Source organism: Octopus sinensis, linkage group LG30 (genome assembly GCF_006345805.1).
Source record: "Octopus sinensis linkage group LG30, ASM634580v1, whole genome shotgun sequence".
NCBI lineage: Eukaryota > Metazoa > Mollusca > Cephalopoda > Octopoda > Octopodidae > Octopus > Octopus sinensis.
This window is the reverse complement of record NC_043026.1, coordinates 6,959,539-6,982,038: the sequence shown is the minus strand read 5'-3', so window position 1 is coordinate 6,982,038 and position 22,500 is coordinate 6,959,539. Positions and strand designations below refer to the sequence as shown.

Sequence of the window (22,500 nt, the reverse complement as noted above, 5' to 3'; positions counted from 1 at the left end):
CCCTGGCTGTGATCTCACTCTACTTGCCGGGTCTTCTCAATCACAGCATATCTCCAAAGGTCTTGGTCTCCTGTCATTGCCTCTGTGAGGCCCAGTGTTCAAAGGTCATGCTCCACCAATTCATCCTATGTCTTCCTGGGTCTACCTCTTCCACAGGTTCCTTCCACAATTAGGGTGTGGCACTTCCTCACACACCTGTCCTCATCTATGCGTAACACACGACCACACCACAACAGACATCAGTTATCACAACACCTCTACTAGCACCAAAACTGCAGCATAAATGTATTAACCACTATGCCTATTTCTTTATTAACCACAAGGAGCTAAACACAGAGGGGACAAACAAGGACAGACAAACGGATTAAGTCGATCACATCGACCCCAGTGCGTAACTGGTACTTAATTTATCGACCCTGAAAGGATAAGTCGACCTTGGCAGAATTTGAACTAAGAACGTAGCGGCAGACGAAATACTGCTAGGCATTTCACCCGGCGTGCTAACGATTCTGCCAGCTTGCCGCCTTTTTTTAACCACTATGCCTATACTGCCTCCACCATAACAACACCACAATACCTATACTACCACACATACTGTAGCTGCAGCACCACTAATACCACTACAGATACACAAATCCCAAACATTATAGTACCAACACCATTATCACTAGTACTATCGCCCACACTGTTGCAGCCTCCCTCATTACTACTACAGATGTACTATCACCTGAACCAGTGACACCAACCAGTGCATCTGTACCACTGTTGGTGCAGCGACCGTTATTTGTAGTTTTGTTGTGGTGCAGGTCACAGTATAGTAGTACGCTGGTAGCATTGGTGGTACCGTTGTAGCGTAGTGGTTGTTGGCAGTGCTGCTGTAGTGTTGGTAGCAGTGGTACTAATTGTAGTTGGGCTGTGCTGGTTTTTTTTTTTGTTTTTGTGATAGCTGGAATGATTGCGAAGGTAGTTGTGGTGGTGGTGGTGGTGTGGTGGTGGTGGTTGCCATCGTAGCAGTGGTCTGATGATAAGGAAGAGGAATGTGGTGGTGGTGGTGGTGGTAGCAACTGTAGGTCATTAGAATAATTATAATAGCTGTGATGATGATTACAATGATGATGATGATGTTAACGATATTGATGATGATGTTAACGATATTGATGATGATTACAATGATGATGGAGAAGGCGGAGAGTAAGGGTGTCGTTAATATGATCGTTATAATAGTTATATTGATTATATTCACAATGATGATGATGATGATGATGATGGTGATGGTTGTGGTGATGATGATGATGGTTATTAAATGATATTGACGATGATGCTGACGAGCAGCGGTGGGGGGGACGGTGGTGGTGGTGGCAGGCTAACGATTATTATTATAATGGCATGGATGGCTACAATGATAATATTATTAACGATGCCGTTGATGATGCCAATGGGAGGAGGAGGAGGGTTACAGTGGTGGTGGTGGTGGTGGTGGCAAGTTAATACGATGCTTATTACAATGGTATTGATTACTATGACGATGATGATGATGATGATGGTGATGGTATTACAGGCAGTGGTAGTTAAAATGGTTATTATAATAAACATTGATCACTGATGATGATGATTGGTGGTAGTAGTAGTAGTAGTAGTAGTAGTAGTTGTATTAATGGTGGTGGTGGTGGTGATGGTTAATACAATGGTAGCTGTATTACCAGCCATTATGGCAATGGTTAGAAATAGTGATGGGTGTGGTGGTGGTGGTAGTGATAGAGCTCATGATGATGATGATGGCTAATGGAATGATTACAATAGCACCAATGCTATGATGATGATGATGATGATGGTTGGTGGTGGTGGTTGGTGGTTGTGATGACCAATGGAATCGTTGCAATACCATTAATGATTAGGGTGATAAGAATAAGGGCAGTGGTGGAAATGAATGAGATGAAGATGGCGGTCTGGTTGGTGGCGGTGGTGGTGTAGATAGACAGCAGGGCTGGTGGTGGTGGTGGTGGTGGTGATGATGATGATGATGGTGGTGGCAAAGACTAGTGATGGTAATGGTGGAGGGAATGCTAGTCAAGGTGGTGGTAATGGTAGTGGTGGTGATGGTGGCAAGAGCCAAAGTGCTGGTGGTGGTGGTGGTTAATAAGGATGAGAGGAAATTAATCAGAATCAACAAAATAGTAATTGTCTTGCCAGTTGTTTGTACGACCAATTGTTTCATATGAAATGAATGATTATTCTCTATGTACGTACGTGTGTGTGTATATATATATATATATATATATATTATATATATATATATATACACTTGTGTGTGTGTGTGTATATATATATATACTTGTGTGTGTGTGTGTGTGTGTATATATATATATATATATATATACTTGTGTGTGTACATATGTATATATATATATATATGTATATATATATATATATATATATACAGAGAGAGAGAGAGAGAAAGCCTGGTGCAGCCTTCTGGCTTCCCAGATTCCCCGTCAAACCGTCCAACTCATGCTAGCATGGAGAACGGACGTTAAATGATGATGATAATATATATATATATATATATATATATATAAAAAGAGATGACACAGGAAAACCAAATGGATTTCATTAGCTTACAGTTGTTTCTGCTATAAAATGCAATGGACTCTCAGTTGAGTGCCTGAGTAACACCTTATAGTTTCTGCAGAGCCTCAAATATGAACTGCAATTTATATGGAGAAAAATGAATTGCCTTTGCGCAAAATACAAGTAAAGCATTATCGATGAGGAATTCTTTGTTGATGTATATTAAGAAAAAGGGGTGTGTCAAAAAAGCAATTTTATTTATTAATGTGTGTGGTGTGTGTATATGTATGTATATATATGGACCATAAACAAAACTTGACTTAAACAGGATTCAAACAATCCTATCAGGTGGTGCTATTAAGTTAGACATGGCCTGGACCAATCATTGGTCGAAACATATCTAAGTTTATCTAAGTTTATGTCCTGTTATTATTATTATTATTATTTTATTGTATTTTTGTATTTATATTTGTTTTCCGTCCTTGTTTCGTATACATTCGATGCTTTCTTCCAAGGAATCTAATGCTCTTAGCTTAGTTTTTCCTTGGGGCTGGCCAGATTGGAGCAATCTCAAGATTAATCAGCCGAAATTGCGAGGATGATCCGGTTCTTGACTGAATATAAAAGGCTTCGAATGACCCGTCCGTGTTTTTTTTGTATTGTGTATCTGGATGTTTTGTTGTCACTTTTTGTATCACCTAGTTGTCCGGATGTTTTGCGTTCTTGTCCCATTTTGTATTTCATTTTATACACACACACACACACACACATTTATTCTTATTTTAGTCATTTTGATTGCAGTCATGCTGGAGCACTGCCTTTAAGGACTTTTAGTTGAAGCAATCAACCCCAGGACTTAGTCTTTGTAAGCTTAGTACTTATTCTATCAGTCTCTTTTGCTGAACCACTAAGTTACAGGAACGTAGACACACCAACATCGGTTGTCAAGCAATGATGGGAGAACACACACACACACACACACACATAAATAAATATACTACAATGGGCTTCTTTCAGTTTCCGTCTACCAAATCCACTCACAAGGCTTTGGTCAGCCAGAACTATGCTGTGGTGAAGCAAGATACACATACACACACACATGCACACACTTGCAGCTCTATAATTAGAAAATCTTCCTGGCCGCTATTGGAATGCACCACATCTGGTAGATTGTAAAAATGATTATAAAAATAGCAAGAGATAGATGCACATGACCATAAACAGTAGACTCATAGTCCATATCAGCAAGATATTCAATCTGTCGCTCCTTTGTGTTCCCTCTTTTACAGTACGTCTCCAATCTCCACAGTTTCTGGCAACCACTACCCAGTTGCTAATATTGTTGTGGCAGGCCTTCATGTCCCTTTTGCAGACATCCTTGCACCGTAAGAACGGTCTTCCAACAGACCTAGTGCCCCTAGCAAGCTCCCCGTAGAGTATGTCCTTGGGGATTCTGCCATCTTCCGTACAACTAACATCTCCAAGTCATCTCATATGTCTTTGTGTGAGGAGTGCAAACATGCTTGGTATTCCTGCTTGCTTGAGGACATCTTTGTTGGGAACACAATCCTGCCATTTGATGCCAAGGATTTTACAGAGGCAGTGCAGGGGAAAAATATTTAGGCAATGCTCTTGGCACGTGTGTATGGCATCCAGGTCTCACTGCCATACAGTAGAGTGCTAAGTACATACATACATATCGCACTGCAGAAATGCAGGGATCATTGGCATTAACATAGAAACTTAAAGTCCTGTGTGGGAGTCATTATAACTGTTACACATCAGTAAATAGATTTGATGTCATTTGTCTACATACCTCTGGTTGACTGTGACAAGTTGTTTCAGAGGTGAAGCAATATCTGGCGCTGAAGAGCAGAAATGACCGTGAAATATCAGTATTTGTTACTCTCGTTCACTTCTGGGGTAATTTCATTTCACCTATATTTGGGGTATTCTGTATTTTTTTTTCAACACAATACTTCTTTGAAAGGGCTTTGTGGTATATCAATGTGATGTTAATATATTATCAATATCACATTGTGATATTAATAATATTCTTGTGTATGTGTGTATACATACATGCATTTGCATATACAAGTTTATATGTGTATGTATATATATGTGTGTGTGTGTGTGTGTATCCATACATATATATATATATACTCATGCATTTGCACATACCTGTTTCTCTGTGTGTGTGTATTTATTTTAAAATCTATGTATTTAAAACTACTCCATTTTAATACACACATACACACACACACACATGTTGATATAAGTGGCTCGTGTGTATAAAAATAACTTGGATGTGTGTCTGTATATGTAAATATACACATAGACACAGGTACATGCGCGCAAATACATACTTAAACACACACACATTTAGACATGCATATATCTGTGTGTATGTATAAATATACATAAATTCCTCTATACAGAAATATTCCTATGAAAGTAGTGTTATGATCTGCTCTTGGTCTTGATGGCTAAATTGAAAAGAATATACACACACATCTGTGTGTGTGTATATATATATATATATATATATATATATATATATCCACATCTCCATACATGCAGTGGGTGTCCTATTTCTGCTTCTTATCTTTCTACCATATGAGAAAAATCATTAAGTTTATCTTCACTTATTTATGTGTGTGGGTGTGTATGTATGTATGTATGTGTGTGTGTGTGTGTGTATATATATATATATATATATATATATATATATATGTGGGAGTGTGTGTGTTTGTTCTAGAATTGACTCAATTATACCTGCTTCCTGTTTCCAAAATAGCCTATGTACTTAAGAAAGGAAGAACCACCATAGTCATCATCATCATCATCATCATCATCATCACTATTACTCTCATCGTCATCATCTTAATCACCATCATAATCATCATTATCACAATCACCATTATCATATCTTCATTACTTCTACCACGACCACCACCACCATCATAGTTTCACTTCCGTCTTAGTTTTCTTCTAACTGACTTGGGCTGAATACATCTCGCAGTATCTCACTTGTTGCAGTCCTCCATCTCTCTCTCTCACACACACTCACACACACACACACACACACACACACACACACACACACACACACCACACTATACCTTGTCATCATTGATGCACTTTAGTGGCCATTTCTGACCTGTCTAACGAGACTCTTCTACCTTACCCTAACCCCTCCACTCATCTTTTCCTTCGACATGACGTTTTGCAGCTGATGCCTTTTCCTACCACCAACCGTTTCACAATGCGATATTATCAACATTCTTATTGTTTCCATTGTTTTGTCCAAGCTGTTCCCCATGTTTCACCCAGAGATGTCAAGAAATGACAAGCTGGACATTTTACTATTAGTGCCATTTCTGAGTTCCATTGAGGCGAAATATTGAGAATTAGCATTTTGGTAAAACAAAGTTTGCAATTTTGATTTTTAAAAGATTCCTATCGTTTCAAATTGATAATGTTTTTCTGAGGGTTTCTTGTAGTTCTGACAGTTTTGGGTTTCCTGTTATTTGGTCATAATGTTTAACCCTTTCGTTACTGAATTTATTTTGAGATGCTCAGTGTTTCTTCCAATTATGTTAAATATAACAAAGAATTAAGTAAAATAACATCGTTATCATTAAGCTAGAGTTAGGGACATAAATTGTGACTAAGGTTTGCTGGAGGATTTTAATTCAGAACTTTTGAAAACCAGACATTTGTACTAAAGAGCCAGAGCCGGTTTCAGCCGGGTTGGTAACAAAAGGGTTAAGACCATGATTTCGTATTACCTCCATCCCCAAAACTCCAGTGATTACTGGTACAATTGTTCTGCTAGGCCATACTTTTGAAACAAGGTGTTAAGCTGACAGAATCCTTAGCACACCCCAAGCAAAATGCTTAGCATTTCGCCATCCTTACAGTCTGAGTTCAAATTCTGCAGAGGTCGACTTTGCCTTTCATCCTTTCAGAGTTGATAAAATAAGCACCAGTTAGTTTAGCCCTGGGGTCAATGCAATCAACTTACTCCATCCTCGAAACTGAAGGGGCAATCTTCCGAGTTCTTGTACAGGGTTTAGAAAAACTGAAGGACCGCTGCAATAAGTGTGTGAATCTGAGAAGGGAATATGTTGGATAAAATCATAATTAACTGATCCTCCTCTATTTCCTTTTACCCAAAGCCAGGAACTTTTCAGCACACCCTCGTGTGTGTGTGTGTGTGTGTGTGTATATATTTTAATGTATGTACATGTTTGTGTTTACTATGTTTTTCTCCGTCATTTCTAATTCAAAATAAATACATAAACCAGCCATCCAACCGGCCGACCAACCAGTACTAGTTGTACCAATGTATCGAGAGGAATGAAGTCATGGGGAAACCATTGAGCTGAGAGAAGGTAGGAGAGTGGAGGGGATGAACTCACTTAGACAAAATATACTGTAGCTGGATCTGGTAGAAATAGCAGCCAAATCCCCCTCGGATCACACCCTACTGTCTTATGTATGAGCCAGTAAGGGAAACCTCTACATGGTAGCTAGACCTGGTAGAAATAGCAGCCAAATCTTCCTCAAATCACACCCTACTGTCTTATCTCTGCATATATGTATTTATGAGCCAATGAGGGAGACCTCTACGTGGTAGCTAGACCTGGTAGAAATAGCAGCCAAATCTCCCTCCAGTCACACTGTATAACCTTCAAAAAAATCAAAGGGCACATTGAGTAGTGAAGTTGCTGGTGTATATAAAGAGATGGGTTGGTCATAACTGGAATGTCTGGGGTTGAACAACAATAGAATTTTATATGAATATTTAGCATGATGATGATTAATGTTGATGAAATCAATGATTTATGTGACTGATGCAATCATGTGATGTGCACCATAGCTGCATGTATCAATGAAGCACGTGCAGAAAGTGCATACGCTCACATAGCTTCTCTCTTTCTCTCTCTCTCTCTCTCTCTCTCTCTCAAATATATACATATACAATCGTTCATGTGTGTGTGTGTGTATATATATTTGAGTGTGTGTGCATTTGTATTTGTGGGTGTATATATGTGTACATGTGCATTTCTGTGTGTGTGTGCACTCATTTGTGTATAGACGTGTATTTGTTTGCCTTTATAGATGTGTATGTGCATTTATATATATATATAAATATTTATATATGTATGTATGTATGTGTGCATGCGCACACAGATACCCATGCTCCTTGCACTATGGCCATGCCGCCGATGTCTTTCCATCGTTACATTGTCTTCCCATATGCAAACTTCTTATCACATAGCTACACGGGCATCTCTCTCTCTCTCTCTCTCTCTATATATATATATATATAATATATATATATATATCTCAGCCGAAAGTGTGAGGATGATCCGGTTCTTGACTGAAGATTAGAGGCTTCGAATGACCCGTCCTTTTTTTGTGTCGTCTCTTTGAGTGTTTTGCGTTCTTGTCCCATTTTGTATTTTTATATATATATTTTTATACTTATATATATATATATATATATATATATATATATATAAGAAAACTCCAAATGACCCGTCTTTGTTTTTACTTGTCCCTTTTTGTCTGGATATTTTGTTGTTGCCTGTTGCATTCTTGTCCCATCTTTTTGCATTTTGTTTATATATATATATATTATATATATATATAGCAGCGTACATACATTTGTTTTCTCTCTCTCTCTCTCTCTCTCTAGCCTCAATTGCGAGGATGATCTGGTTCTTGACTGAAGATAAAAGGCTTCGAATGACCCGTCCTTGTTTTTTTTGTATCGTCTATCTGGATGTTTTGTTGTCCCTTTTTGTATCACCTAGTTGTCCGGATGTTTTGCATTCTTGTCCCATTTTGTATTTTATATATATATATATATATATATATATATATATATACACACACACACACACATACCCATATATAAAGTAATGATTATAAACGATATTATAGAGACTTGTTTGTTCTCAAAATTTATTTTCTCTGGTTTCATGATTACTGAAATATACTCCAGACTGCATTACTGTCCAGTGGAGCAAATATGGAATTATCCATCGGAACAATTCACTGTGTGACTGACAACTAATAGTAGTTGCAGACGTTGAATATTGATCAATGTGGTTAGCCATAAACTGGAACATAACTGAGAGCCACCACAGTATCCACCCGGATAGTATAGCACTCCAAACTCACGTGTGTTTTCCATGTTGGCATGGGTTATATATAATGGGTGAAGACCCCCCCTTCAATCATGAATGACCATGGGATTGCATCTAGAAAGTTGCTCTCTGAGGCACAAGTCTAGGCAAGGTTGTTTATGGAAGACCAGCAGTCACCCATGCATACCAGCCTCCCCTCTCTGCACTGTTATATGTACATAGGGTAAAGGATAAAGACCCCTTTGGTCATGGATGATCATGGGATTGCACCTAGAAAGTTCCCCTGAGGCACGAGTCTAAGCAAGTTTGTTTATGGAAGATCAGCAGTCACCCATGCATACCAGCCTCCCTCTCCACGCTACCAGTGTTATCCAAGGAAAAGGCAAAGGGGCCGATACAGCTTGGCATCAGTGATGTTGCAACTCATTTCTACAGCTGAGTGAATTGGAGCAACGTGAAATAAAGGGTCTTTTATCAAGAACACAACACACAGTCCGGTCCAGGAATTGAACTCACTGACTCATTCTTAGTATGTGTGCAGTGGGTGACAACACAAGCATGCATGTGTGCAACATGTGGTAACTCACTCTTTCTACTCGTTTGTGCAGACGGAGGTGCGTTAACATGCAGCCCCAGACACACACACACACACACATAAGTATCTTTACCAGGTATTTTAGTGCTAGTTATAAAATGACTATAATTAGTGCAATCAGGCCAGCCAGACACACAGACAGATGTCTGGACAGTCAGTAAGATTGGACGGTCAGTAAAACTGGACAGTTGAACAGCAGTTATGCAGACCCTGTGCAAGTGAAAAATAACACCTTGCTTCATTTTGGAATTCCCCCTGCCTTCTACTTCATAATTAGTGGTCATCACTGACCAATGAATCCCCCCTCTCCTTCACTTACTGCAACCCCCCCGTCCTCGGCCTTTCTCCCCCCCCCTGTAATTAACAGATTGTTGTCACCCACCTTCCATATCTGGAGGTATTTGCGTTGCACAGTTTGGTGTGTCATCTCAGGTGCTAAACAAGTGCTTGTTGTTGTTGTCCTGACGAAGCTGACCTAAGTTGAGAAATATTCCAGATGTGGCCATCCCATCTTTTGTTATTCAGACAAAGTGTGTCTAGAACTAAATGTCTTATCATATGTCCTGTTGTTATGTAGCTTAGAAGACATGTGACCAGAAGAGGTCCATTTATGACCATCCCATCTTACCCTCTTTTGTTCAGACATAGTTTATCTAAGACTATCTCATCTAATGTACCCCTGCTAATTATTGTTTAGCCCTAGGTCAGTCCTGATCCTGTAGACCTATAATGGAAGGTGTTCCAGCAATGGCCAGTTTTGCTGAGGAGGTTGTAATGATGTTGAAACAGACTTCAAGTTGTATGGCCTTTACTGCTAAAAATCATTTCTTGTCTCTCACCCACCCCTTGAAGTGTTATCGCTTTTAACCCTTTAGCTTTCAGATTATTCTCTCAATTGTAATCCTCATTTATTCTCATTGTTTTGGATTAATTCTGCATCGGGCCGACCAATGCCTTGTGAGTGGATTTGGTAGACGGAAACTGAAAGAAGCCTGTCGTATATATGTATATATATATATATATATGTGTGCGTGTGTGTTTGTGTGTGTCCCCCTAGCATTGCTTGACAACCGATGCTGGTGTGTTTACGTCCCTGTCACTTAGCGGTCTGGCAAAAGAGACCGATTGAATAAGTACTGGGCTTACAAAGAATAGTCCCGGGGTCGAGTTGCTCGACTAAAGGCGGTGCTCCAGCATGGCCGCAGTCAAATGACTGAAACAAGTAAAAGAGTAAAGACTTATCTCATGACTTAGAAATTTCAATGATGGGATTGTTTATTTTTAGAACGACATTGTAAGGTAGGTGTGAGAGGCTGGATCTGGTCAGCTAGAATATTTAGGTTGGATTAAATGCTAAAGGGTTGATTTCTTATTTTCTTAAAGAATTAGGGATTTCAAATAAGATTGTTTCAGCCCTTGTTTTCCTCCTCCTCTTCCTCCACCACCACCTTGTAATCTACTTTTGCTGCCTCTGGCCATCCACCCTGTCTCCCCTACTTCTGTGTCTCATCTGCCATCTCTAACTCCTACTCTCTCTCTCCCTCTCTGCCTGTCTTTCTCTCTCCCTCTCTGCCTGTCTTTCTCTCTCCCTCTCTGCCTGTCTCTCTTTCCCTCTCAGCCTTTTTGTCTCTCCCTCTCTGCCTTTCTCTCTCCCTCTCTGCCTTTTTCTCTCTCTGCCTTTTTCTCTCTCTCCCTCTCCCTCTCTTTCTCTCTCCCTGTCTCCCTTCACCTCTCTCCCCTTCTCCCCCTCCTCTCTCCCCTTCTCCCCCTCCTAGTTATCCTCTTTACTCACCCCCACCCCCACCCCGCCAAATTCACAGACCAAACAGGGTTAGCAGAAAGGTCGTGTTGTCAGGTTAACTCGAGGTCATCCGAGGTCGCAAAAAGGTCAGGTCACAAGCGGTCTTGTCTTTCCTTTTCCTGTAATGCAACTGACAAGATGGGGGGGGTGTATACGCAACGCCAGCATCGTGCACGTGGACATGCACCCGCATATAGATATGGGTGTGCATGCGAAGGGTGTGCTTTTTGTTCCTCCTCGTTTTAATGATATGATGGAGGGGTGTGTGTGTGCGTGTGTGTGATTAGAGAGCTCTAGATACCAGGTACCCACCACCCGACTACCCTCCCCCCCGTTAGTGTGGTACTTATCTAGACCCACCCACCCCAGGGCTATGCCACCCTTTACTCTCTCTCTCTCTCTCTCTCTTCCCCCCATACCTATTACTCTACGTTCAAACACCCTCCCTCATTTCCCTCTCTCTTCTCTCTCTCTCTCTCTCTCTCTCATTCTCACTTTGTCTCTCTCTGTCTCTCTCTCTCTCCCTATGTATTTACACCTTGTGTGCACAATTAGGTTTACGTCTTTTGAGTTAGAGCTCCACATAGACTATCATCCTCCAGTCAGCTTCCAGTTTGGTGGTTAGTCAATCACTGCACTTAATAGTGTTACTCTCCTTATGAGAGCTCAAAATCTCTCGTGGAAGCGCCATCCAACCAAAATGCAAATATATGGGAAACTACCACCTGTGTCATCTCTTGTGAAAGGTAGGAGAGTCCAGTTTGCTGGACATTGTTGTGGTAATTTCTACTCTTCTCCTCTGGAAGCCATCTGCTCATGATACCAGAGAGCTCACACTCTCCTACCCTGATGTTATCTCCAGGGATACAGGCATCCAGCAACAGGACCTCCGTAATGCCATGATGGACCATGAAGTCTGGCGTAACATAGTAAATTCCATTGTCTCGGCCACGGTCGAACAATGATGATGATGAGTGTTACTAATTATGATATACAGAGCAGATGTAGGGAAAAATTAAGATGAACACAAGTTCCTTCCTTGTTAGCCATAACTTCCCAATCTTATTTTCAGGCACAATATACCCAGGGCTATACTCTACTAGATACAAAAACGTTGTTCCTTTCTTAAGATACTAAGAATGTGACAAGTGATTTAACTGCTATTTCTTGCAGGTCAAGGGATGGCATAGGGCAATCATGAGCAAACTGTGACCCATTTGGGTTTCTGTAGGGTTCACCTAATTTCACGAGGAAAATAGTTATTAAAATTGTTTATGGTAGTGTGGTCCCTCTGATGATGAGCCAGGCTTCCTGTGGCCTGGGCCTCAAAAAAGGGCTCCCCATAGCTGTCATAGTGGCACTATTTTGTGGTTTATCTGTTGCTGTGCATCTTTTTATTTTACACTCCTTCCACCTCACTGGCCCCTTTGCTTTGTTGTCCCCTAGCACTTCATTGTTCTCTTGTGCTCTACCAGCCCCCCCCCACCACCACCACTTTGTGCTCTGTTGGTTCCTATGTGCTTTGTGCCCCTCTCCTTTGCTCTTCATCAACCCCCCTCACACTTCTTAGCCTCCCATCATGCCTTATAGTACTCCCCACCCTGCTCTGTCCCTTCTCCCCTCTCACGTTGAAAGCCCTGTGTCTCATCCCCCTCCATTCCCCCGCCTTTTCTTGCACCTTGTTGCTCCTTCCATCTTGCTACCTACCTGTTTTCCTCATCTTTCTTGCTCCCTACTCTTGTATCGTACTCTCACCTCCTAATATTTGCCATATGAAAATACTGGCTCGTTTATACCACTGCTGTGCAATAATAATAATAATTTATTATTATTATTAAAAATAACAAAAATAATATACTGTTTTATGTATTTTCTTCAATTGCAGGTGCTTAACTGTAGATTAAAGATGAGGTAAGGTACCTGCACAGGCTGTCCCCATTCATGGTACCTGCACGAACTGTCCTTTGCACAGACTGTCCCCATTCACGGTACCTGCACGGACCATCCCCATTCACGGTACCTGCACGGGCTGTCCCCATTCACGGTACCTGCACGGGCTGTCCCCATTCACGGTACCTGCACGGGCTGTCCCCATTCACGGTACCTGCACGGGCTGTCCCCATTCACGGTACCTGCTCGGGCTGTCCCCATTCACGGTACCTGCACGGGCTGTCCCCATTCACGGTACCTGCTCGGACCGTCCCCTTTCACGGTACCTGCAAGGGCCGTCCCCATTCATGGTACCTGCACGGACCGTCCCCATTCAAGGTACCTGCACGGGCAGTCCCCATTCACGGTACCTCCACGGGCCGTCCCCATTCACGGAACCTGCACGGACCGTCCCCTTTCACGGTACCTGCAAGGGCCATCCCCATTCATGGTACCTGCACGGACCGTCCCCATTCAAGGTACCTGCACGGACCGTCCCTATTCACGGTACCTGCACGGACCGTCCCCATTCACGGTACCTGCACGGGCCGTCCCCATTCACGGTACCTGCACGGACCGTCCCCATTCACGGTACCTGCACGGGCCGTCCCCATTCACGGTACCTGCACGGGCCGTCCCCATTCACGGCACCTTCACGGGCCGTCCCCATTCATGGTACCTACACGGGCCGTCCCCATTCACGGTACCTGCACGGACCGTCCCCACCTATGGTACCTGCACTAAGTGTACATATATATATATATAAATTAGAGATAAAGCCACTATTATAGTGGTTTTATCTCTAATTTATATTTTATATATTTATATTGTGAAATTTGATTTAATACTAAATTGAATTTTCCCCTGTAAATTTGGAGTTATACTCCCTATTATTATTATTATTATTATTATTATTATATATATATATATATATATGTATATATATATATGTATATTATGAGCTGAGGATTGTAATGTCTGTCTGTCTGTCAAGCCTTAGTTTTCATGTGTTAGTGTGGTGGTCATTGAAGTGATATCACGTTACATACGTGCACACACTATTGTGAGCCTGTTACAAGTGTGTGTGTGTTGGGGGTCATGTGTGTCATGCTATCCTAGACACATGAGTGCAGTGGTGTCATGTGGGCCTATGGCTTTGGTATGTGTGTGTGTGTGTGTGTGTGTATGTGATCCGTTTGTAGCTGTTAGCTGTCGTGTAAGCTGTGACATCCGAGATAGACATGGACAGTATTGCAATGTAGGACTGTGACCTTAGTTTGCGTACGTAGTGTTTAATTTGTATGTTATTTATGAGTGAAGGTGCCTGGCTCAGTGGTTAGAGAACCGGGCTTACGGTCATCTGGTTGTGAGTTCAATTCCTAGACCGGGCTGCATGTTGTGTTCTTGAGCAAGACCCTTTATTTTATGTTGCTCCAGTTCACTCAGCTGTAGAAATGAGTTGTGACGTTACTGGTGCCAAGCTGTATCGGCCCCTTTGCCTTTCCCTTGAATAACATCAGTGGCATGGAGAGGGGAGGCTGGTATGCGTGGATGACTGCTGGTCTTCCATAAACAATCTTGCTTGGACTTGTGCCTCAGAGGGGAAACTTTCTAGGTGAATCCCACAGTCATTCATGACCGAAGGGGCTCTTTACCCTTCTTTGCCCTATGTACATATAATGATGTGGAGAGGGGGAGGTTGGTATGCATGGGCAACTGTTGGTCTTCCATGAACAACCTTGCCAGGACTTGTGCCTCAGAGGGGAACTTTCTAGGTGCAATCCCATGGTCATCCATGACCGAAAAGAGTCATTACCCTTTACCCTATGTACATATAATGGTGTGGAGAAAGGAGGTTGGTATGCATGGGTGACTGTTGGTCTTCCATGAACAACCTTGCCCAGAGATGTGCCACAGAGGGGAGTTTTCTAGACGCAATCCCCTGGTCGTTCATGACCGAAGGAGGGTTTTTACCCACAGCCATTGCTATGTTCTGCCAAGGTCAACTTTGCCTTTCATCCTTTCGGGATCAATAAATTAAGTACCAGTTGCATACTGGGGTCGAAGGAATCAACTTAACCCCATCCCCCAAATTTTGGACCTTGTGCCTATAATAGAAAGGATTATTATTATTATTAAAAAGGTGCAAGCTGGCAAAATTGGTGGCGTGTCTGTATGTGTGAGCAATTTCTTTGTGTCTGAAATAATTGTAAGGCATTTGTAGAAAACTAGCAGTATCGCCCGGCGTTGCTCGGGTTTGTAAGGGAAATAACTATATAAGCATTTTTAGAGATGTGAAGTATAATAGCCATCTCAATATGGCTAACCACAAAGGGGGGGGGTGTTACTGTAGCTTTTTACGTTCTGAGATTTAATAATAAATTTTTAGAGTTACTTCCCTTATATATGCCAAAAATGCATTAAAAATGGGGGAAAATGATGGTAAATTTTTTTTTAAATCGTTGACTCATCGTAGACATTTTTAGAGAGTTACTTCCCTTATATAATAGCGAAAAAAATGCATTAAAATGGAAAAAAATGATGGTAAATTATTTTTAAAATTGTAGACTCATCGTAGACGCGCGCTAGTACCCAGAAGGGTGGCGAGCTGGCAGAAACGTTAGCGCGCCGGGCGAAATGCGTAGCCGTATTTCGTCTGCCGTTACGTTCTGAGTTCAAATTCCGCCGAGGTCGACTTTGCCTTTCATCCTTTCGGGGTCGATAAATAAAGTACCAGTTTCGCACTGGGGTCGATATAATCGACTTAATCCGTTTGTCTGTCCTTGTTTGTCCCTTCTATGTTTAGCCCCTTGTGGGTAGAAAAGAAATAGATATGAATCACGATTATAAGATACCCGCTTTTCGTTAAACTGCACCGCAAAATGTGGGAGTAGTTAGGAATCTAAATCGTAGGAGACAGACAGACACACAACCTTACTTTTATATATAAAGATTTCATTAAGGATTCTGTTTTACTAAAAGTTATGAGGGAACAAAGTGTTGCGGGAAGCACTTACGTGGGTGTGCCCTGAGGGTCCGTGAAGAGTTATGTGAGCTGTATTACAGAGATGCATGAATGCAGTCCTGCAATATAGGTCTACAGTGTTAGCTTGCATGCATATGCATGTGCAGCAGTTTGCACCAGCTGCACTATCTCTTGGATACTTCGACAGTCGTGTACAAAGAAAGAAAGGGATTTGTTTTGCTGTTTACCGTTTTGTTCTGTTGAAGAACAAACGGTAAACAGGTGATGTCTGAGGAACGAGATACATCGTCTCTTGGTACAGCGCCAGTTCGTGGTGGTGGTGATGGTGGTGGAGGTGGTGGTGGCGATGGTGGTGGAGGTGGCGATCGTGGTGGAGGTGGTGATGGTGGTGGCAATGGTGGTGATGGTAGCACTGGTGGTGGTGGTGATGATGGTGGTGGAGATGGTGGTGGTGGTGGTGGTGGTGGAAATGGTGGTGGTGGTGATGGCGATGGTGGAGGTGGTGGTGATGGAGATGGTGGTGGTGGAGGTGGTGATGGTGGTGGTGATGGTGTTGGAGGTGGTGGTGGCGATGGAGGTGGTGATGGTGGTGGAGGTGGTGATGGTGGTGGCGATGGTGGTGATGGTGGCACTGGTGGTGGTGGTGATGATGGTGGTGGAGATGGTGGTGGTGGTGGTGGTGGAAATGGTGGTGGTGGTGGCACTGGTGGTGGTGGTGATGGCGATGGTGGAGGTGGTGGTGGCGATGGTGGAGGTGGTGATGGTGGTGGTATTGGCGGTGGTGGTGGTGTCAGGGATAGATGGGGTGGTAGCGGCGGTGCAGTTTTGTCGATTGAATTGGTCCACCACATCCCCCAGTACGTTACAGGTATTTTTGCTTTAACCTAGTTGTTGTTGTTGTTGTATCTATTGAGACATGCATTGTAAGTTCAGTTGCAGCTGCAGCTTGTGTCGAACATTGCAAACACGATGCACGCGTTTATGGTGCAGCCGAGCCTAAGCAGGAATCTATGGATGTGCAGCAGGGTGGAAGATGCAGCTGTTTGTATACCGTCTCTGTGTGTGCATGCAGTGTGTGTGTGTCTGTGTGTCTCTATGCATTACGTGTGAGTGTATATATGGTGTATTGTGTGTATGTGTTTTTGTGTGTGTGTGTCTGTGTGTGTCTTTGTGTGGTGTGTATCTGTGTGGTGTGTCTTTGTGGTGTATCTGTGTGTGTGTGGTGTGTGTGTGTGTGTGTGTGTCTTTGTGTGGTGTGTCTGTGTGGTGTGTCTGTGTGTGTCTTTGTGTGGTGTCTGTGTGTGTCTTTGTGTGGTGTGTGGTGTGTGTGTTTTTGTATGTGTGTGTCTTTGTATGGTGTATTTTTGGGGCTTGTATCTTTGTGCGTATATTTAGATGTTTGCGTATTTTCTATTTATATTTACGCTGGAGTTCACACACACTTGTATCTATAATGCATCCAAATATCTACATAAAATTGTTTGTGAACATACATGCATATATCTATCTGTATATGAATGTGTGTATATGTGTGTGCGCACATACACACACACACACACACAGAGGGCAATCACCAAGTTCAATGAATAAGCAACACAGATTCTCTTCATATTTTCCTCTTTCTCCATGTACAGACACATGGAGTTCTAATTTCTTATGTTGTTGCACTTTAACTGCACAGTGGCTGTGTGGTAAGAAGCTTGCTTCCCAACCACATAGTTCTGGGTTCAGTCCCACTGCATAGCACCTTCGGCAAGTGTCTTCTATACCCACAGTCCAACCGAAGACTTGTGGGTGGATTTGGTTGACGGAAACCGAAAGAAACCCGTCCTATATATATATATATTTGTTTGTGTGTTTGTGTTCGTGTGTTTAAGTTCCCATACGTTAGCAGTTTGGCAAAAAGAAACTGATAGAATAAGTACTAGGCTTACAAAGAATAAGTATTGAGGTCGATTTACTCGATTAAAGGCAGTGATCCAGCATGGATGCAGTCAAATGACTGAAACAAATAAGAGAATATATATAAATATATATATATATATGTATGTATAATAAGATATATATATATATATATAATATATGTATGTATATATAAGATATATATATATAAATATATATATATATATATATATAGATATATATATATATATATATATTATATATATACATACTGCAGTATCGCCCGGCGTTGCTCGGGTTTGTAAGGGAAATAACTATAAAGCATTTTTAGAGAGTTATAGCCAAAAAATGGAAAAAATGTGATGGTAATTTTTTTTTAGTTAAAAGGTCGAGTTGCGTCCCCTAGAACAGTCTGTGGTTTGTGTTTCTGATTCTCGACCCCATGTCGAATTTGTCGATTTTTTCAGAACTGGGGAAACTTTTCAAAATTTTAGCTGCGTTAGTTTTGAATTATGACATTGGGCTATGGGTGTGTCAAGTTTCATCAGAATCGGTTGAAAGCCGTGGTCAGGGTGAGGGTACGAGAAAACAGACACACAGACACGCACACAGACAAACTGCCGTTTATATATAGAGAGATATAAGATGCTGTGTGGTAAGGGGTTTGCTTTTCAACCACATGGTTCCAGGTTCAATCCCACTTCATGGCTCTTTGGGCAAGTGCCTTTTATTATGGTCCTGGGTCCATCAATGTCTCATGTGACTGTTGCATGTTTCTCCTAGCTTCTCTCTCTCACTTTCTCTCTCTCTCTTATTGTTTCTCTTCTCTTTCCTCTCTTTATCTCACTCCCTTTTTCTTTCTCTCATTCTTATGTATCCATCTCTCTCCTCTCTCACACTCTCTCTCTCTCTCTCTCCCACTCAGACAATTCCCACTTCCCTTCACCCTCACAGCTACTCTCTCACATTTCCACACACTACTCACCCCGTCACTCCTCCCTCCTCCCATCGTCCATCTCTCTCTCTTACTCTTCCTACCCCTCTCAACCCCCACTCCGCCACCTCCATAGCTCTAACCTCCATCTACCAAGTATTACAGAACACATCGTTGTTGCTCTTCTTCTTGTTGTAGTTGTTGTAACTATATGCGGGGGGTGGGGTGGTCAGGCTTCATCCATGAACGAATCAACTGGAGCGGAGCAGCCGGCTGAATGCTAGTCTCCATGGTTGAATGGCTCAGGTATTGGCCAGAACTAAATCCTGCCAAGACATTTCTTCCGTCTGGCAACTGACCTGCTTTCAATGGAAATGGCTTTTAAAAGCCCCGGCTCTGCTCTGCGAATCTTCTCCACTCATTGGCAGAACGAGATTTCGCTTTCCTTCCTGCCTTCCTTTCTTCCCCCCCACTTTGTTATCTCTTTTTTTCTTTTTTATTCTTTCTATTCATATCTATTCATTCTTGTCTATGTCTCTCTCTGTCTGTGTGTCTCTATCCAATCATGTCTGTCTATCAATTTATCCATTTGTCTGTCTGTCTGTCTGTCTCTGTCTGTCTGTCTGTGTCTGTCTGTCTGTCTGTCTATGTCTGTCTGTCTATGTCTGTCTGTCTATGTCTGTCTGTCTATGTCTGTCTGTCTATGTCTGTCTGTCTGTCTGTCTCTCCTCTCTCTCTGTCTCTCCTTCTCTCTGTCTCTCCATCTCTCTCTCTCTCTGCCTCTCTATCTGTTTATCTATTAGTCCCTGGATGTTGTAAGGTAGGTGTACCTGTTCGCCAGAGTTCCAGTGTTCTGAGAGAGACGTTCTGCAGAAGAGGAATTGGTTGCTGTGTCCAAGAGAGGAGACCACAACAAAGCTTCCTACCACAGCCATGCCTGCATCTTTAATATATATATGTGGTCATGTGATGTGGATGGATGCTGACCCTTTATGGTGAGATAACAAAGCACTTAGGTGCTTGGGGCCTTACTGTACTTCAGAAAACTTGTACTACATGGCAGGAGAGCTAAGACCAATTCTTTTGGTGGTGGTGCCACATTAAAGCACTCAGTGCCACACTTTAAACTGGGTGGCACCAGGAAGGGCATCCGGCCGTAGAAAACCATTCCAAATCAGACTGGAGCCTGGTGCAGCTCCCCAGGTTGCCAGCTCTGGTCAAACCGTCCAACCCATGCCAGCATGGACAATGGATGTTAAATAAGGATGAAGATGATGATCATTATCATCATTTAACCTCCCTTGTCCATGCTGGCATGGGTGGAACAGTTTGATCAGGCTGGCACACTGAAAGACTGCACCAGACTCCAGTCCCATTTGACATGGTTTTCTACAGCTGGATGCCCTTCCTAACTCAACCATTCCAAGAGTGTAACAGGTGCTTTTATGTGCCATTTGCATTCCACTGGCACAGGTGCCAATTTGTGTGACACCAGAATGTGCAATTTTGCTTGTCTTGCTGTATCTCCTTCTCAAGCATGACAATGCCAAAGGCCTCATTTGTCATTGCCTCTGTGAGGCCCAACACTCAAAAGGAACTCAGCCAATTTGCCTCTGTGAAGCAAAGTGCTGATATATGTCTATACGATGAAGTACTGAAGGTCAACCTCAGAACACTAAGCATTTCGGACAAGAGGACAAAGGACCGAGATGCCTGGTGCCTTGCTGCACCCAAGATGACCCATACTCTGCAGCGGAGGTGTTAAAGCCACTGCCCCTAGTAAAGAGGGTCAGCCTACAAGAGTCTTGTGCAAGTGCCACATAAAAAGCATTTGTGCCTGTGCCACAAGGGCACTCGGCACACTCTGTAAAATGGTTGGAGTGAAGAAGGGCATCCAGCCATGGCAACCATGCTACAACAGACTGGAGCCTAGTGCAGCTCCCCAACTTGCCAGCCATGGCCAAACCATCCTACCCATATCAGTATGGACAATGGTCATTAAATGACGACACACACACACACACGCACACACAATGTACACACACGTGCAAAGACGCATACACAGTCCATTCTGCTTATATACACCCATTCTGCTTATATACACCCATTCTGCCTATATACACCCATTCTGGTTATATACACCCATTCTGCTACAGCCACACTCATGACTCAACAATTCTGCTGCTAAAGCTATTGTAGTGATGGTCATGGTTGGTATGTAGCGGTGGGTGGTAACTGTACTGAACAGTAGAGTTAGCAGAAGGATTAGTTCCAGAATTAAGATCATCTGATTAAGAAGACATTTGAAGTAAGACAGGAGATGGAGATGATGATGATGATGATGCCGACTGAAACGAAGTCTTTGAGGAATCTTATCTCCGAACACCCTTTAAATCTCCACCAACCCCCATCTATACATACACACAGATTGATATGTGTGTGTGTGTGTGTGTGTTCATAAATCTCCTTTCTCTGCATCTTCAATGAACAACTGCTCATTCTCTTTCTTTCTCTGTATTTATGTGTGTGTCTATATATATATACATATATATATATATATGTAATGTGTGTGCGTATTTTTACTTAGAAATATTTGTGTGTGTGTGTGTGTGTGTGTGTGTGTGTGTTTATGTGTGCATATTTATACTTACAGATATTTGTGTATGTGTATATATATAATGTTTATGGCTGTATGTATATGTTTATAGTTATCGATGGGTACGTGTTCATAGATATGTATATGTGTATAGATATAAATATGCATATATATATACAGTTATGTGTGTATATACATCTATATATATATATAATATATATATATAGTTAGGTGTGTATATACATCTATATATATATGTACAGGGAGGTAAATGTGCACGTTTGTAAATATGTGTGTGTATGTTCAAGTATATATAGGTGTGCATATACAGATATGCGTGCGTGTGTGTGTGTGTGTCTACTATTTGAATTTACAAAAGAAAGGAGAAAAAAAACCTCTTCTCTCTATAAACTGATTTTACTTGAAGCTGATTCGTTCATGTTTACCTAGTTTAGTTGGGTGTGTATACATACGTGTGTATATATATATATATGTATGTATATATATACATATACACACACATGCATTCATACACAAACATAATCACTTGGTTAATGTCTGAAGCATTTTTATGGAGCCAGCAGTATAATGTGCGTGTATTTGTGTGTGTGTATGCCTATACATACACATATATTGTGTCTATATTTCTATATGAATGTGTGTGTGTTTTCTATGTACATACACACACACACACACTCTTGTCTCCTACGTATATGAATGCTTGGGTATATGTATTTCTCTCTCCCGTACCATATATGTGTGTGTGTGTGTTTATATATATATATATATATATATATATATATATATATATATGCGTACACACACACATAATATATACACACTCATTTACACACATGTACATATATATATACATACATCTATATATATGCATGTATATACATACATCTATATGTACATATATATATGTATGTATGTATATACATGCACATCTATTCCATCCTTGTTAAGAGGCACAAGCACTTATATATATACACACACACACATTAGGTAAAGATGTGGTTGTGTGG

General features: G+C 41.7%; 2 protein-coding genes across 2 annotated transcripts in view; both read left to right on the top strand.

Annotated features, from left to right (window-relative positions):
- Positions 1 to 22,500, top strand: part of LOC115226299 (talin-2-like) — a 309,906-nt gene that overhangs the window by 63,948 nt on the left and 223,458 nt on the right.
- Positions 13,067 to 13,798, top strand: LOC115226753 (putative proline-rich protein 21). Its single transcript, XM_029797773.1, has one exon. The coding sequence runs from the start codon at positions 13,067 to 13,069 to the stop codon at positions 13,796 to 13,798; it is 732 nt and encodes a 243-aa protein (XP_029653633.1).

Coding starts and splice junctions, on each gene's coding strand:
- LOC115226753 (XM_029797773.1), top strand. CDS start 13,067: ATGGTACCTGCACGAACTGTCCTTTGCACAGACTGTCCCCATTCACGG.